At 43.7% G+C, this 18152-nt stretch overlaps 1 protein-coding gene across 4 annotated transcripts in view; it reads left to right on the top strand.

Annotated features, from left to right (window-relative positions):
- The window catches only part of tle2b (TLE family member 2, transcriptional corepressor b), a 145493-nt gene that overhangs the window by 24155 nt on the left and 103186 nt on the right, over positions 1 to 18152 (top strand). For all 4 annotated transcript variants that reach the window (XM_080431243.1, XM_080431242.1, XM_080431244.1 and 1 more), the window contains 4 exons: positions 731 to 819; positions 7485 to 7548; positions 9439 to 9483; positions 17877 to 17939. In XM_080431243.1, coding sequence (XP_080287369.1) covers positions 731 to 819; positions 7485 to 7548; positions 9439 to 9483; positions 17877 to 17939 — 261 coding nt within the window. The remainder of the gene's footprint in view (positions 1 to 730; positions 820 to 7484; positions 7549 to 9438; positions 9484 to 17876; positions 17940 to 18152) is intronic.

Raw genomic sequence — 18152 nt, 5'->3', positions numbered from 1 at the left:
TACACCTACCCTAATAGACTATATGTTTTAGACATCAGTGGTTTGGCGACGACAGTGTATCCATCTATAGACTATATGTTTTAAACATCAGTGGTTTGGCGACGACAGTGTATCCATCTTTAATGAAGGACCAGGTGGGTTGCTCAGTGGGAATAAAGCATATATGAAACCATAGCGCACACTCTTATTTTGTATTTATTTACCGGTTTATGTAACAACGGGCACCAAGGCAAATTCCTTTTTTCACATGTAGGCTGTAAGGCTACCTAGTAATGAAAGTGGTAAACCACTTAAACCCTATACTTAGTTGGCCGGACTCCCAAGGACTCTATACTAGGCCCCTTCCTGTTTTTGCTGTGTGCACTAAATATTTTCACCAAATGTCAGCCCCCAGAATGGGGATGCTAGGGTTCAAGTGGTTGATATTTTAGTATTAGGCTACCTGAGTCATGCTCGGCCCTTTTAGACTTAAGACTGCACAGAACTGAAATGGTTTGATTTCATGGCTTTTGTTTTATTTATCCTCTATGCCAGTGGTTCCAAATGGACCCTTACAGGTCTGTAACTCTTGAGCGTGTACATATGGACCCTCACAGGTCCATTTGGTTCCATTCGAACACTCAGGGTTATGGGGGAGTCCTTTAAATTAAGAACCACTGCTCTATGCTTCTCCACCGCACCCTTCTGCTCTTTTTTTGATATTCCTTTTTCACTTATTTCTCCCCGACAGGCTTCATCACAGCAGCTGAAATTCACCACCTCTGACTCATGTGACAGGATCAAGGATGAGTTCCAGTTCCTCCAAGCACAATACCACAGGTGTGCACACACACACACACACACACACACACACACACACACACACACACACACACACACACACACACACACACACACACACACACACACACACACACACACGAAGCAGTTAAAATTGCGCAGCCTGCAAAGTGCTGCTCTTTATAGAGAGCAACATATCTTCAGGCTGTACACGTACCGGTTTATGTTTTTCTTTATTGAACACATTTCCCCCCCTGTAGTTACAATACTAAACTGCAGAGCGAATATATATATATACATACATACGTGTATACACACACACTACAGGGTGTGTATTGCTGCGTGTGCATGCTCTTTTTCAGCAGCACTCTAATTCATATTGTACACACATTCATTGGGAGCTGTCCAGTACGACATATTTGGCCACTAAGTAGCTACACATGAGCGTGTAAACTTTTATATCGGTAAACATTAACCTGATGCCTTTTATATGTCTCTGTGGCAAGCCATGCCTATTTTCTACAGTCAGCAGCTCTTGCTCAGGAATAATGTGTACTGTGCTGGCCTGCCTCAGTAGGAAAAAATAACAAATACACAGAGAGTGTTCATTTAACTCTGATAGTGTAGAAATGGTCTCAAATAGACCAGTATGAGTTAAATGAACACATCATACTGTGCAGAGGCCCATGTGTCAGCCTTTGTCTCACTGTTGCCTTGCTCGGCCTCCACATTGTCCTCGGGCTTGGAGTAAAGATATTTTATTGATCCTTGCCAAAATCAATCATGTTTACCCACAGTTATTGATCCGTTTGACCGCTTAAATACTGCTGACAGAGCCTGAAACTCCGGGACACTTCCAAGTTGCCATATATGTATCGGCCCGTTCAGATACACAAGATTTGCAGGCAATGTGTCGGCATATTTGATTTTGGTGTCATGTGAGAATGTGGGTCAAATTTTGTTTTGGCTTTTATGCCTGCTTGAGACCTACCACATTGCAGGCAAAGTCTTTGTGGAAAGCAAGTGTAAACACCGTGCCGGGAGCGTCGTGATATTGCATGCATATTCTGAGTGTGACTTGTGTTCAATATTAGTTTTTCGTTTTTGTACATGAATGGAGAAGTGTTCAACAGTTGAACACTCTGATATGCCATTATGGCAGTTTTCCAACTAAGATCTAAATATGAATCTGGCAGGGGACCAGTTGATTCACGTGAGGTGATAAAGACTGGTTACGTTTTGAAATGTTTCATTCTTACTTTTACAATGCATCGGTCTCTGCTACAACTAGTCCAACTCCACTCTCCAGCTAAAGTGAAACTCTCCGATGGTGACGGTGCCTCTCTCAGTATAAACGTGGTCGCTCGACCATGAATGGCCACGCGCTCTCTCTTTGTTGAGTAGAGCAAGCATGCTTTAATGGACCACCGAAGTCCTGACGTCATTCGTTCATCCCCAGGTTTGCGGAAGTAATTTCTCTATGGAGAATAACATTGGGTTATCTTAGAATCGTCTCATATAAGAATTGTCCAAAAAGAAACAAACTGTCCGCGATATTGTCAGGGAGGAGGTTCTATATCGTTTATGATAGTCAGTCACTTATATTTGATACAGTCTGTTTCTGGCGAAAATGTAACTAATTCGGCGGAAGTAACATTAGCGTTTTTTCACCGTCAGTTGACGCTTCATATCCATAAGAGTCAAACCGCCGGGGTCATTTGTTTATTTTTGGAACACAGTTCTTATTTGACGCGATATTAAAGACGTCTATGGGATTCAGAATGGGGGTGGAAAACTGCGAACCAGGTAGACAAACAAAGGATGTGTAAATGACGTCAGACTTCGGTGGTCTATTGTGAGAGAGAGGGAGGGCGTACAACTACACAGGTGTACTTAATAATGCTTTAATTATTAAAAAAAGACCAAGCGAGTTGATATTACAAGATATGTCTGGAGTGGACATGAGGAGATTTTATGCTGCCCCCAGCATCCCTGTGATAATGAATCACATCATTATTCTGCCTGTAAATGATCGCTGTTTACTCAGCAGAAAACCATTCGTTCTCCACTTTTTTTATTTCAACGGATAAAGTTACAGCAGGTCTGCCAGCCTGCAGGTGGATGGATGCTATTGTCTCGCGTACTTAACAGCAGTGGTGTAAAGTAACTAAGTACATTTACTTAAGTACTGTACATAAGTACAATGTTGAGGTATTTGTACTTTACTGGAGTATTTTCAATTTTCAATACTTTTACTTCTACTCCACTACATCTCAGAGGCAAATATTGTACTTTTACTACACTACAATTATTTGAAAACTTTAGTTACTTTGCAGATATAAATTATTACATTATAAAACATGCATTATCCACTTTAGCCCTATTTTATACCTAGGCTATTTGAAAATAGCCGATCTACAAGCTCACAACGCGTCGCATCGCGACGCGTTGTGAGCTTGTAGATCTGCTATTTTCAAACATTTTAGTACTTTTACTTTTCGTTTTTAAGTACATTTTTATACCAATACTTTGTACTTTTACTCAAGTACATTTTTAATTCCGGAAGTTTTTTTACTTAAGTAAAACATTTGAGTACTTTTTCCACCACTGCTTAACAGTCATATCTCACCTGAGTAGCAAGTACTGTACTAGACTATTCCGCCCGAGAATGAGAACGGATCATACCGCAAACTGCACAGGTGAATAGGGCATGTGAGAACGCTTCTCCTACTGCCTATGCCAGCAACTTATGTTAATTAGTTTCCCGAAAATGTAACATAACATATCTAAACATAGCGCAAGTGACCTCCCTGCCTCCGTTCTGACGGCACATATGAAGGGAAAGGGAGAAAGACTGCAGGTTCAGCGCCTCAGAGAGAGATCTGTGGCTTTTGTGAGTCTGGTATCTTTTGAAGTGGGGCTTTCCTGCCTGAGGAGGACGTCTCTCTTCTTGTTCCACCTGTCCTCTATGAACCTTCCAGAGACTTCCCTCTGCCAGCTACATAGAGGCTCATTGGAGACGGGCGAAAAGCAGATGAAAGCCTGGCATACAGTGTGTGTGTGTGTGTGTGTGTGCTTGTGTGAAATTACCCGCTTTGGGTGTGATCCGCTTGTGTTTTTTCCGGCGTGTTTTGTAGCAGCGTGAAAAAAAGCTGCGCTGCCCTTTTTTCCCTTTTTGCCTTTGTTTTTGTGTGTAATTCCCGCAGCGGCGATGCAACGCCGTTTAACCCTCTTCAGAAAGCGGGGGCGCGGTTGAAAGAATACCTTTTTTTCTCCTTTTTTCGTCAGTGCCTTCAGAACATGCATGGGGGGTGTATTGGGGGTACAGGGGAGCTTGGGCGCCACAGACGAGGCTTTGTAGCTCCCCGCCGCTGTGCTGCGCTTGTCTGTCACCGACGCCTTTTTTAAAAAGGCAAATGTACTGCAGGCATTCCCCAGAGTATAGTAGCGAGCATTGTAGCTGTCGCTGTCTTCTTCTGTCTCAACCCCCTCATCCTCCTCCTCCTCCCCCTCCCTCCTGCTCCCTTCCCCTCCTCCCCCTCTCTCTCCCTCGTTCACATGCATAAATAGATCAGGGAATACATAAATCAAAATAAAGATGACAGCAGGAGCGATTTAGGGGCGGAAGGAGCGGCAATAAAACTCCATCAAAGTGTCGTTTGAGAGCACCGGGCGGGGCAAGGGCCCGGGGGCTCGCCGAGCACCAATCAGACGAGGCACAGAGCCAATCCCAGGTAGGGCTGGCAGCGGGGAGGCCTGTTGTCATGACAACCCACCGCACAGCCTACGCAATGTACAGAGGCATGGCTGGATTCTTTTTGTTTTTTTATGTTTTTTTGTAGGAGGGATGGGGAGCAATTTGGATAAGTGGAATACACACACATTGCACACACAGCCAGTGAAAGAGGAGAGAGCTTGTTGAGTCAGAGGTGTAGGTGAATGGTGATGAGATGGTTACTGTGCAGCCTGGTTTACCTGGCTGGCTTGGCAACAGCAGTACATTATTCCACCTGCAGCCTCTGCATCCCTCTGTCCAATAAAGAACAAACTAAAGCATGGACAGAATCGCAATCACCTTTTGTCATCCACCTTCTGTGTGTGTGTGTGTGTGTGTGTGTGTGTGTGTGTGTGTGTGTGTGTGTGTGTGTGTGTGTGTGTGTGTGTGTGTGTGTGTGTGTGTGTGTGTGTGTGTGTGTGTGTGTGTGTGTGTGTGTGTGTGTGTGTGTGTGTGTGTGTGTGTGTGTGTGCGTGCATCTTCTCACAGGTACAGGGACTTGTTACACCTCATATTGAACGTATGCAGACTCGGCGCACACACATACTGCACAGTACGCGATAGTGATGGGTCGTTCATGATCGATTCGTTCAAAAATAACTAGTTCATTGCCGTGAACAAACTTGTTCACTTTGTCAAACTGTTATTGTTACGTTCACGTTTTCGTTCATGGCCCCCATCCCCTCCCCCCGTACACAGGACGGGATGGCGGGCTGTTCCCGCGACAGACAGACAGCGGTGCGGTTGAGTTGTTTTTCACTAGACTAATAGCGCTAATGAACGAATCACTTGAACGTATGTTTGCTGTGAACGTGAACGAAATCGTTTGTTCACCGAAATTAACGTTTTTTCCCACCACTAGTACGCGAGTATTGTTTCCGTAGGAGACGAGACGCGGCTTGTGATTGGCTGAAGCGGGGGTAGTGAGCGCTCCGCTGTGTTCACTTGGACCGCGCATGAGGTGGTGTACACATGTCAAAGGTACCGAGACTAGGGGGGGGCGAGGATTTACGATTCTGTCCCTATCAGAACATAACTCGGACGGCGCTGAGTTGGCTGAAGCAGACTTGGCAACGTTCGGCACGGCGACTCGCTCGCTTAAGCTCGCTTGGCGGTGCCTCTCGTGGCTCAACTCTGCTTCAGACGGCGTGCCTCCGCCACCTCCGCTGAAAACAAGCGCTCCCTTCCGTCTCGCCTCCAATGGAAACAATAATAGCTGACAGTGCACACTCAACAGGAAACAGTACATTTCAGTGTTTTCCTGGGTATTTATTAAGAAGATGGAGACCACCACATTAACTCACTGAGTGCCAGAATTATTTCTGGCTATGTTGTCCCAGTGCCAGAGATTTTTTCAAAGAAAAAAAAAAAAAAAAGTGCTTAGGTAGCGAGATACAGCCTTTTTCAGTAATAAGTTAAACAAGGAGTGGATGGAGCTGCAAATCTTCAGATAATAATATCTTGGGTTCTGATTTTTTTTTCTTTTAGTTTTTTTTTGTTTTTTACTATTTTTTCAAAAACATGTGAAACACGTGATTGGCACTTTGCACCATAGCGGTAAAACACGTGAAACACGTGAATAGCACTCAATGAGTTAATACATTAATAATAATTATAAACATAAATAATATTTTTGCCTATTCCCCTCAAAAAGCATGCCTGTACAGTGTTATAAGTGTATTTTATCAAATTGTATAACTATTATGTATCAAACAGGGTCTGTTATAGGACTATAGGAGCTCTGATAACAAGATGACAGCGTAGTAGCATCACACGGAATGTTCTGAAGTTTATTAATCACACTGAGGGATATGTATGCACAAGCCCGAGTGGTACAGAAGTAAGCAATACGAGGCTGGACAGGAACAGACAGATGCAGTACAAACGTATACACTACAGTGAAAAGGAGAAAGGTACATACGCAAACACATAATCGATACGATTACACAGCTTAGGGGTTACTAAGTATAGTTACATGGTCATGTACAGATACTGGGATGGGTCAAGCCTCATCTATATTACATCAGATTCCAAACCCTGGAGCTCAGCTCGTAATGAACCTCACCACTACTGCAGTTAAAACGATAATAACTGCACACATTAGCGAGTTTGGCATTGTTGGCCTCATGTAGCACAGCAATCTGCCTGCCATTTAAGACTAACAATGATCAAGATTGAACCAGCGCTCAACTGTAATCGAATTGTCATTCCAGCAGGCCGCCTGACGAGAACATCCCGGCATACACCGTCAAACAGGTTTCAGATTTAGCCCAAATCTGCACCTATCCAGTGCGTGCGCATATCTGCCTTCATTTAATCCCGATCTTATCCAGTCCTCAGATGACACCTCTGAAAGCATTGGATGCCATAGTGTGCTGCTTCAATCAGATATACGGGAGGAATGCGGAGGAGGAAGGGGGGTGACAATCCCGGGTGACTGTGTTGATGCATCCTCCTTTGTCCTGTCGCCTGGCGTGACAATCAGCGCTGACATGATTACAGCTAATGGTTGTCGCGGGGACCGAAGATGAGCCTCTGAGCTGAGCGTTCACACGCGCTTCTCTATATTTAGACGTGCCATTTTACTCACTGCCACGCCTGACGGTCACAGACACATGTTTATGTTTTAGCTTTCTGTCTCTCTGAAGTCACAGTTTGGTTTGTCCTCTATTTACCTCTGGCTCCGACATTCCTCCTGCTCTCTACTTGTTCTAATTGATTAACACCAATTAAAGATGAAAACGCCTCACAAAGATGAGATGATGACGATTTTGGTGAAAGTAACAGCGGTAGTGATGATGCTAATGATGGTGATGGTGAAGATGGGGATAATGATGATGCTGGTGGTGTAAAGTTGACCTTTGTTAAGAGAGACTAACGAGGTCTCCTTCTTCCTCTTGTCCTTTCCTTCCTTCCTTCTCCTTTCCAGTTTGAAGCTGGAGTGTGACAAGTTGGCCAGTGAGAAGTCGGAGATGCAGCGTCATTATATCATGGTGAGTGGGTCTGTACGTGTTGGTGTGTGTTGATGTGTATGTATGTTATTTTAATTTCTGTGTGCTAGCAATAGCATGCCCCCCCCCCCCCCCCCCCCACACACACACACACACACACGAGCAAAAAAAAAAGAAAAGTCCTCAGGCAAAGTATAATCTCACAAAATGGATGCAAATGAAGTACTCTAAATGTACGTGCACGTTTGTTGATGGCAATGCACGTCTAAAATAAACAGATTTCTCTTTACCCTCTTATTTTTTTTTATCACCCTCTGTTCGTACCATCCCCCCCATCATCTTCCTCCAGCATCTCCACCTCTTCTCTTTGCAGTGTAATTGCTCTCCTGTGTCTCTTTTTCTGCTTTTCTCTCCCTTTTATGATTGCTGCTCTCGCTCCTTTTTTTTTGTTTCAGGCGTCATTAGCAGCTCTTTTGCAACTACAAGAACTAAATGTGCCGTGTAACAAATATTGTGGATTCTGGATGTGTCCATACTCGGTTTCACCTAAGGTTCTCAGAACCAAATTTTGGCCTTGCTCACAAGGTAGTACTAACCCTGAGTTCTGGGAACCCATGGGAGGAGCAAGCAGATGCTAGAGTAACACCACATCGCCTTTTTATCCACTTAAGCCATATTTTATACTTTCCAAATTAAAAAAGTCAATATTTGAAAATGTCCGCCTTTAATGTCATGCCCAAAATAGGGACGCCAGGGTTAATGTGGTTAAAGTATACAACTGCGAAAACAGCAAACGGCTAAATCGAACTGAAAAACAGATAATAGAAAGATAGACAAACAGACAGATACATACAGACCTTTATTAATCCTGGGGGAACTTCAGTCGTAATAGCAGCCCTGCAGTAAGGATGAAACAAAGAGTCTAAAAAAGCCATAAGTGTCCAGTTCCCCCCCCTTTTCTGCCCTCCTTTATTGCTCCATCTCTCCCTCTTTCTTCACACGAACTCATACACATGCACACAGACGAACACAGTCCTCCTCTGGGTTCTAATCTCATTGACGGTGGCCATGGCTCTGTAGCCGTCTGATATTCTGCCTCTAATTGATCCTCTGACTGGGTTTAATCTCATCTAATCTGCGCTGCTCTCCCCTGCAACAGACAGACAGACAGACAGACGGAACACACGCTCACACTGTCGGTAATGCAAACGTGCGTGCGCCACACTCCCACAATCCGACATCAGCGCGCACAGACGTTCCCCTTTGTTTTTCTCACTCTGTCACACCCACGCTCACATACACAACTCACACAGTCATTCAGCCAGCCAAGCCAAGCCAGCCAGCCAGCCACCACACATGCGGTATATATGCGCACACACACTCGTGCTCGTTGCCTGGCCTCGTAGCCCCAGCCCGACCCAGCCCCCCACACCCCCTCATCTAATAGCCTATCAGGTTGCCCTGCTCCCTTGGCTAACGGCAGCACCTCCATTTCCCCAGCGCTGTAATTACTTTAGGGAGCTGCCGTTTGGACATAGCAGCTAGTGAGAGAGAGAGGAGCCGTTTGTGTGTGTGTGCGTGTGTGTGTGTGCGTGCGTGTGCACACGCACACTCGTGTGTGTCAATGAAAGATAGTGTCAGAGTGAGCAAAAAATACTGTGTGTGTGTGAGATCCTTGTGTTGTTTGTTTTCCAGTGACAGAGCCAGTGCCCCTGCAGACAGAGTGGGTGATTAACAGGGTTGACGCCTAGAGGGTGGCCCTCTCATTAACACCGAGTGTACATAACACACACACACACTCACACACACACACACACACACACACACACACACACACACTCCCTTGCTTTGTCTGCCTGTCTCTTTTTTCCCTACCTCTGTGCCCTTTCCATTTTATAATAAGTCTCTCTTTCTCTCTCTCTCTCTCTCCAGTATTATGAGATGTCCTACGGGCTTAACATTGAGATGCACAAGCAGGTGAGTCTTTGTTTATTTCTGAGAGGAATGTCTGCAGGTACCGTCACAAAATGCCTAAAACCTGTACCTTTTGTTATGCTTGTAGATTGTACTGATGCGACTTCAGTAATCATCATTTAACCCATTCAATCCCGGAACGCAGCATCTCTGCATGTCATTTTAGATTTCTTTGGCTATTCAAAAATAGCAGATATACAAGCTGATATGAACTTGTAGATCTGCTATTTTTGAAAAATCTTGAAAATTTGGGCAAATCTTTGAAAATGTATTATTTTTTAAGCAACATTTGTAACTGTCTTCATTTTCCTGAAAAACTATTGTTGCTATATCAGCTCAAACTTTTTCTTGTCAAGGACCACTCAAAATTGTTTTTGGCCGCTGATCCCCATCAAAATATGTTGTTCCAGGGACCCCCCCCCCCCCCGTAGCAAAGTAAAAATGTTGTTTAAAAAAAAAATGTATTCAAAGAAAATATTCACGATTTTTCTAAAATAGCAGATCTACAGATCTACAAGCAGATCTACAAGCAGATCTACAAGCTCATAGCGCTGCACGAGTGCAGCGCTATGAGCTTGTAGATCTGCTATTTTTTTTAATTGCCAAAATATAAAATAACGGTTATAGCTAAAATAAATCTATAGCACAGATGCATTCCCTGATTGAATGGGTCAAGGGCCCTTGCATGTTCTATGATTTTTCACAAGTTAACCATGTAAAGCATCTTTACCCGTTCAAAGACAAAGCCTGGAGTGAAAACGGTGGCTCCCACCACCTATTGACATACAGTAAGCGCACAGCTGAGCCTCCCTCTTCCCAGACCGCAGCTGTCTTGCTTTGACTGACAGGTTGTGTGACTGACAGAGAGAGAGAGAGAGGGGTGCCACAGTGCTGCTGTTCTGAGCGTTTCTCACAAGAGCTTAGAGATTTGAATTCCATCACCTCAGGGGCCGTTTAAACGCAGGTACCAGGGGACTAGTTTTTATGTAGTCATCATTTTCCATTTAGATCCCATTAAAAATGCAGGATCTGGCAGGTGTGATAAAAGAATGGAAAATGATTTCAATAACATCCAGGTATTGATATGTTTGTCTGAAAGCCATTGCACGCTGGGTCTGATGAGGAAATGTGATGCAAAAATCTGTTCTAATGCAATGGAAACCATGCACTCCAAGTCCGATGTACATTATTGAATTTGTGTACAATCTTTTTTTTCTGCGTTTTTACTACCTAGTAGTAAACCTAGTACTAATGCTATGTCGCTACTTGTGGATTTTAAATGAGTGTTTGCAGCCATGTGGTTGCATCATTATACTTTATTTAGGCAGTTTTGTGTTCAAATGTATGACAGGAACAATGATGGATTTAGACAGGTGAGATCATCCTTTATGTTTCATAGTGTGAAAGACAAAGGTTGAAATGCAAACATAGCGACCATCTATATGGATGAGATACAGGAGCATTCTCAGCCAGATGTCATCGTCTATGTATTTTTTTTCTGTGTGACATCACTTGGCGGGCATAGATATAATTGGTCAAGGCAGCAAAATGGACCCCCGGCCACATTATACACTGGGTACACATTACACACTGTTAAATCAACATTTTTTTTTTACTGCGTGCAGGTTATAGCTGTTGAGCAATTCTCTCTTTAACACATTGTAAGCTCAAGAGTATTATGGACAAGCTGACATTTTGCACAGCAACCACATAATATTTTTTTTATGTTGGAAACCTGCTTTATAGATACAATACAGAGTACATCGGTGCTGCAACGATCGATTATTCTATTAGTGATTATTCTATCTTTTTTCTTTTTTTGATAAATTGAATAATCAGTGTACATCGGCTATTTACATATATATATTTTTTGGGTGCAATTAAAAAAAAAACTTAACTATAATGATATGCCCAAAACATGGATTGATTATTAATCGATTATTTCATCAAAGTATCGATTATTGATTATATTTTACAATCGATTAGTTTGATTAACTGTTGCACCTCTACAGTACCTCTCCACCCTAGCCCAGTCTTTTCCTAGTGAGCAGGGGAGAGTTGAGAAGACAGTGCCCATACATCAGTTTGTATGGCAGGCAAGAGGGAAGTAATTTATGCCCTGGCTGTGGGAGGGAGAGAGAACGATGGGCCTCGGAAGGGTTAGCCTTTATCAGTGACCTCACCTGGTGCTGTCCCCCACACACACACACACACACACACACACACACACACACACACACACACACACACACACGGCCCTATGATTGACGGTGCACAGTCACTAACAGCCTTACCGTGAACGCAGAGTACTCTGACGAATGGTGGCTCTCATTCGCACACACATTACAAAGCTCTCACACACACACACACACACACGCACACACGCGTGCACTGCTTCTACAGATGTAGAGATCCTCTACGGACTCTGGAAAGCACGACACACCACACTCACACAACACATGCGCGCGTGCACACACTCAGGAAAATAGGGAGGCTCATTTGTAGGAAATCGCACATAAAGATAATCTTGTACCGCAACACACACACACACACACACACACACACACACAAGCAGCTGCGCTCTGCCTCATGAGCACAATTCATCACAACCCACTCTTTTATATGACAGGGATGAAATATTTAGAAATTCATTGTTGAAGGAGGGGGAGTGTGAGTGCACGCGAGCATGCGCACGCGTGTGTGTGTGTGTGTGTGTGTGTGTGTGTGAGCGAGCGAGCGCACACGCACGCATATATGTGTATGGGTTGCACTTGAGCATGTGACCAATTTGTACATGTGATTTTGGTCACGTGGGCCTCCCTATTATCTTGCGTGGGTGCGTGTTTGCTAATATCGTGTGTGTGTGTGTGCGTGTGTGTGTGTGTGTGTGTTTTATGTGTGTGCGCAAGTATATGTGTGATCTTGTGAAAGTGTGGACTGCGGTGTGTGCGTGTGCACGTGCTTGCTTTGTGCGCTGAGAGTGGGCGCAAAGAAGCACTGGTTCCATTAGAGAGTTGAAATTGAAGGGGTTGTGTGGAAACGAGTGTCGGGGAGCATTCATGTCTGGGCCCATTGTGTACAGCCCCCCCCCTTCTCCTCCTCCTCCTCTTTCCACCTCTCTGTCTGTTGTTCTCTCGCTCTCTCTCTTTCTTTCCCTTACTCTGTCTCCTCTCTTGCTCTCGACTGAGTTAAACAAAACGCCTTTTCTCCACATTGTTTTTCTCTCTCTTTCGCTGTCTTTTGCTCCGTTCTCTCATTCTCTGTCCGTCTGAAGAGTGCCAGTCATCTACGCAGTGAAATACTAAAAAAAAAAGGACCCTACTCAATCTTTTTACACAGGAATGTAATGTGTTGTACAGTTGTGTATGGAAGCTTGTGATGTATTGAAGGAGGATGCTACGTTTTTGCACGTGTCCATGTGTCTGTCTGTGAGTGACGTATGGACTGTCTGCGAGTGAGTGACTGTGTGAGTCCGGAGCTAATATGACAAACCACTGGACCGAATGGCATTCAACTTTTCATGCAGGCAGCCAGTAGACAAAGGAAGACACTCGACTCCACATGTTCAAGATCAGCCCCATGGTGGCACTACACCAGCCTGCTTTACGTTATGGCCTATAACTCCTGAACACAATTTAAATGTGCATTATTTCCACCTGACGCGATTTTCCGCCATTTTAGCATTTTCTTCAAAACATACTTTTTGCTACTATTAGATTTTGTCCAAAACTCACACACATAGCTACACACGATCTCTGGGGTCATGTGATAAACATGATTCATGCCAGTGTTTTATATTCCATTCCTCTTGGCTATAATTTGTTTCCAAATTGCGTCTGATCGAACCAAAATTTCTATCACACACCGAGGGGCCTGTAAACAACACAGAATCAAATGCAATTTCACTGAGATTCTTTATTTTTATGTATTTTGGGGCATTTATGCCTTTATTGACAGGATAGTAGGCTGACAGGAAATGTGGAGTAACATGCAGCAAAGGCCATCGGGATCGGGACTCGAACCTGCGACGCGCTCTCAGTCTACTTTGCCTAGGTGCCCGCTACACCAGCGGTCCGGGCCCACAAATGTATGTTTTAACCAATTGTGTTACACATGATCTAGGGAGTCATGTGACAATGAGCATCAAACAGTTTTTTGATATTCCACACTGTTTGCCTGCAATTTGTTTCCAAATCTAGTGGGAGGGGCCTGTTTCTTACCAAAAAAACACCATATATCATGAACACATCATTCATTCACCCCCAAAATGTTGAGGGGCTTCTAAAGACTCAACATCACCATTTAAGAACTTTCACTTCTGCCCGTAGGGGGCATCACAAAGTCAGAAAGTTGAATGCCATTTCCCCGCACAGTAGAAGTTTCCTCAGGTCCTGATGGAGGCAACTTACTTATAGGCGACCCAGCCTGGCAGAGATATGCACTCCGCTGTGTGTGTGTGTGTGTGTGTGTGTGTGTGTGTGTGTGAGAAAATGAATGTTTTATTTCCGTGTCCGGACAATTTCTTGACCCATCCCACATGGGATTATCAGACGCATCAATTAAAAAAAATAAAAAACAAAGTTACAAACATTCCAGTGTACACCCGACCAGCAACTCATAGTACAGCCTGATTTGAAACAAACCACATACAGTACATACATTTATATATACCTGCACATAGAATACATACACATTTATAAAGAAATTCATCTATTATAAGTCACCCTTCTCCTTCTATCCCACGCTTTATAAAGATATTCTGAAAATGCAAAAATATGAAGAAAAAGAAATTCAATTAAGGCACCATTCTCATAATCTATCAGGTTTAGATCAGGGGTGTGGACTTTTTTAAACAGTATATCTCTCAGGTCATCATACAAGGGACAAAATAAAATGGATTTCATTCTCCACCTCGTTCAAATCACAATATTCACATATTCTATCCTCCTCAGCTATGCCTCTATATCTTCCCGTTTCAATATGTAATGGCAGAATGCCACATCTTATCTGCGCACAAAGTGACCTCCGACTTTTTGCCAAATTATACAAAACCAAATTTTCACATTTATAATCTTTTTTTTAAAGACTGTTCTTAATTTTGGCTTTTGCCAAATGTCTTCTGACCAGGTTTGTATGCATTTTGCACGGATTCTGTTTTTAAAACTCCTCCACATTCACAATTGTTCTTTGGAAATAATGTTCTTCCAGACCACATTCCCTCAATACATCAAAGATCTCAGAGGCCCATTCCCCTTCTCCAGACAGATCCCAGTAAAAAATTTGACTAGCCACCCTATTGGATGGCAGACACAGCAACCTGTTCCAGAGACTCACCATGCTGGCCTTCCATCTAATTTCACAGGAGTCCCACCCCATATCTCCATTAAATGCTGCGATTGACGCATACTTATGTAGTCCCAAAAAGAATCGAATTGCCCGATTCTGGACACGTTCATTTAACTGAAACCTTTTGTACCCCCAAACCCCCGAAATATAATCTAAAATGGGACACATGTGTGATACAATTTAGAGTACGTAAGATAGCCCATGTCCTTCAACTGTGTGTGTGTGTGTGTGTGTGTGTGGGGGGGGGGGGGGGGGGTTGGTTTATGGGGCCAGTTTTATGGCTACATTATCTGTATTGAATGTGTGTGTATATATTTATACCCTGTTTATATAAACCATTATGTTTTCAGTATTGTTTGTGCTCTCTCAGAGAGAGGACGAGAGAGAGAGAGACGGACAGAAAGACATGCAGGAAACGAGAAAGACAGAGAATAAGGCATGAGAGAACATATGAGAAACACAGATGGAAAGGGAGAGGGAAAACGGAGACAGAAGTGAATCAGACAAGAGATGGCATAAAAGCTGCAGAGGGAAAAAGGGTGGGGGGAGAGTGTACCATGGAGACATTTTAGGAGCCATGTCAGAGATGGTGTGTGTAATGATGAGCAGATAGAAATGAAGCGGCCTGATGGGGAGCGTTGCTCTGCATGCCTAATGACTGTTAGGATGGCCCCCTCTCTCCTCGTCGCACAGCCAATTAGCTTCTAACGCAATTACCACTTGCTTTGCATATCTCACACGGATTGGATGATAACCAGCCAAATGTGATAATAGACCTGTGTGTCAGGAAGACCGAGGGTGCCAGAGAGAATTGATGTGCTCTCATCTGCATTGTACGTGCGTGTGTGCGTATGACTGAACACGTGTGTGTGTGTGTGTGTGTGTGTGTGTGTGTGTGCACCAGTGAGATGGCATGTTCTGGAAAAAAGTATGGATGTGTTAAGTACAATGTCAAATGAAGAGCTTGCTTTTCTGAGGTGTTTGTTTTTTGCATTTCCTGTGTGTGTGTGTGTGTGTGTGTGTGTGTGTGTGTGTGTGTGTGTGTGTACTGTATGTTGGTGTTGGGCTCATGCATGTGTTTTGTCAAACTGTGTGTGGCTATAATTAAATGAATATTATAAAAGACCGCAGGCCTAGATAATGATCATTGTGTATTATAGCTGTATATATCCTGTTTTCTTTCCTGTATGTGTTTAAAACAACAGGACCTGTTTGTCTCCTTTACCAAACGAAAATAGCTACCTTTAAAAAAAGAATCTCTTAACAAAAATTGTTTCACAACAACAGTGTTGGGGTAACTAAAACATAAGCTGCAACAAATACCGTTTTACATGCGTGGATTACACAAATTATGAAGAAGTTTGTTTCCTGGTTGTTGAGGTGCATTCTCACACACACGTGATTCAGTATTTATGTAAAGGACATTAATGTGATTGGAAGTACATGTTCTTGATGCGTCAGATGTCCAGTTACGCGCAACTGGACATATTATTATTATTATTATTATACTATTATTATATTTGCCCTTGTGTGGGCTTACAAAGAGGGCAGGGAATGAGTTAATATCATTGGGTGATATAGAGGAGTAGACAAATGAAAAACAGAAAAAGTGCCAAAATCATGGCAACTACCTATTTAAGGACCTTCATTATGAAGGCCTTCACGGGCATCAGGGAGTGTGCATGGGAGTGTGCATTGTATTTTGCTGAATGAGTCTTTAAGTGCAGTAATTAAGTATCCTTGGGAACCAACAGTTAATGAGCCATGTGGCCCATAGGTCAGGAGCCTAGCTCCTGTGTCCGTGGCGTGAGGCAGCTTGATGTACAATTACACCCCCCCTGGACATGTGGCTATTATATCACGGGGACTTGCCACTAATCACTAATCACTAAGCAGGGAGGCATTGGGTACCGTTTTTTATAGTCTTTGGTATGACTCGATCTGGGATTGAAGCCTGACCTCCCAGTCTCAGGGCGGACACACTAACTACAAGGCCATTGAGCTGGTAGGGCGAGTCTTGGGTTTGTGTATATCGGTGGTTCTCAAAGTGCCGTCCAGGGACACCCAGGGGATCCTTAAGGCGGGTTCCAGGGGGTCCCCAGCAAAATGAGGAACCCTATTTTACACTTTGGCTATTCGAAAATAGCTATTCACATGGCGAGCTCACAATACATCACGACATGTGACACGTTGTGAGCTTGTAGATCTGCTATTTTCGAAACATTTAGAAAATGTGTAGTTGATTATTTTATTTTTTTTTACACCAAATATGTACCGTATTAATTTGGGGGTCCTTAAAGGCATAAACCTTTTGAAAATTCACAGGTGTAGATACTTTACCATGATGAAACTCCAAATCATGTCTTCAATAGTTCCTCCATAGCTTAAAACGTTATGGTCCAAAATATGCTTCCCTTTGACTTAACACATCGAGTGCCATAAACGGTCCGGACCGTTTTTGAGGATCCAAACGAGAAGTGCCGAAAACGGTCCGGACCGTTTTTGACCCAATTCTATTTTTATACGAGTGGCCCACGTGGGGCGCTAAAACGAAACTTTGACATCACCCAAGGAGTTTCTGAGAAGAAGAGGCTGGATGTGGCTCCATGTCAAAAATCCTTCCGGTCAGCGTTTTCAATGTTATCTCCTTGACTAAAAGCTTAATATCTCCATTTCTTTTTAACGTGGTGGAAACGAGCCGTTTTCGATCGGCGATCACGCTGCAATGGAGGATCGCGTTGGAAATATTATTGTTCCAGGCGTTAGTCGGGACCCCTCCGCCGTCTCGCACGCACGCTTTGTTTACATGCACTTCCGCGTCGGGGCTTCTACAGCACGAAACGTATAACGCAAGTGGATGGAAGAAATGCAGGCACTCAACGTATAATATTTTAAATAAACCTCTGGCACCCAATGTGTTAACATTGCACAACGTCACAGGTGTCAAAGTCTCAAAGTTTAGCATGCAAACAAACGCGAACAAAGCAGATCCTACCAATAACCCGCTTCAGCATTTTATTCATGTCTTGTCTCTCTCTTTCTGTTCACAGGCTGAGATAGTGAAGAGATTGAATGGGATCTGTGCTCAAGTCCTCCCCTACCTGTCCCAGGAGGTGAGCGCGCGGACACACACACACACACACACACACACACACACACACACACACACACACACACACACACACACACACACACACACACACACACACACACACACACACACACACACACACACACACACATCTCTCTCTTTCCCTCTCTCCCTTCTCTTCTCTCTCTCTCTCTCTCAGCCACACATACCCTCCTCCTGGTCTTTCTCCCCCTCT

The sequence above is a fragment of the Gymnoscopelus braueri genome (genome assembly GCF_963280865.1).
Source record: "Gymnoscopelus braueri genome assembly, chromosome: 6".
Taxonomy (NCBI): Eukaryota; Metazoa; Chordata; class Actinopteri; order Myctophiformes; family Myctophidae; genus Gymnoscopelus; species Gymnoscopelus braueri.
Note: the sequence above shows the minus strand (reverse complement) of the source record. Positions and strands in the feature narration are given on the sequence as shown.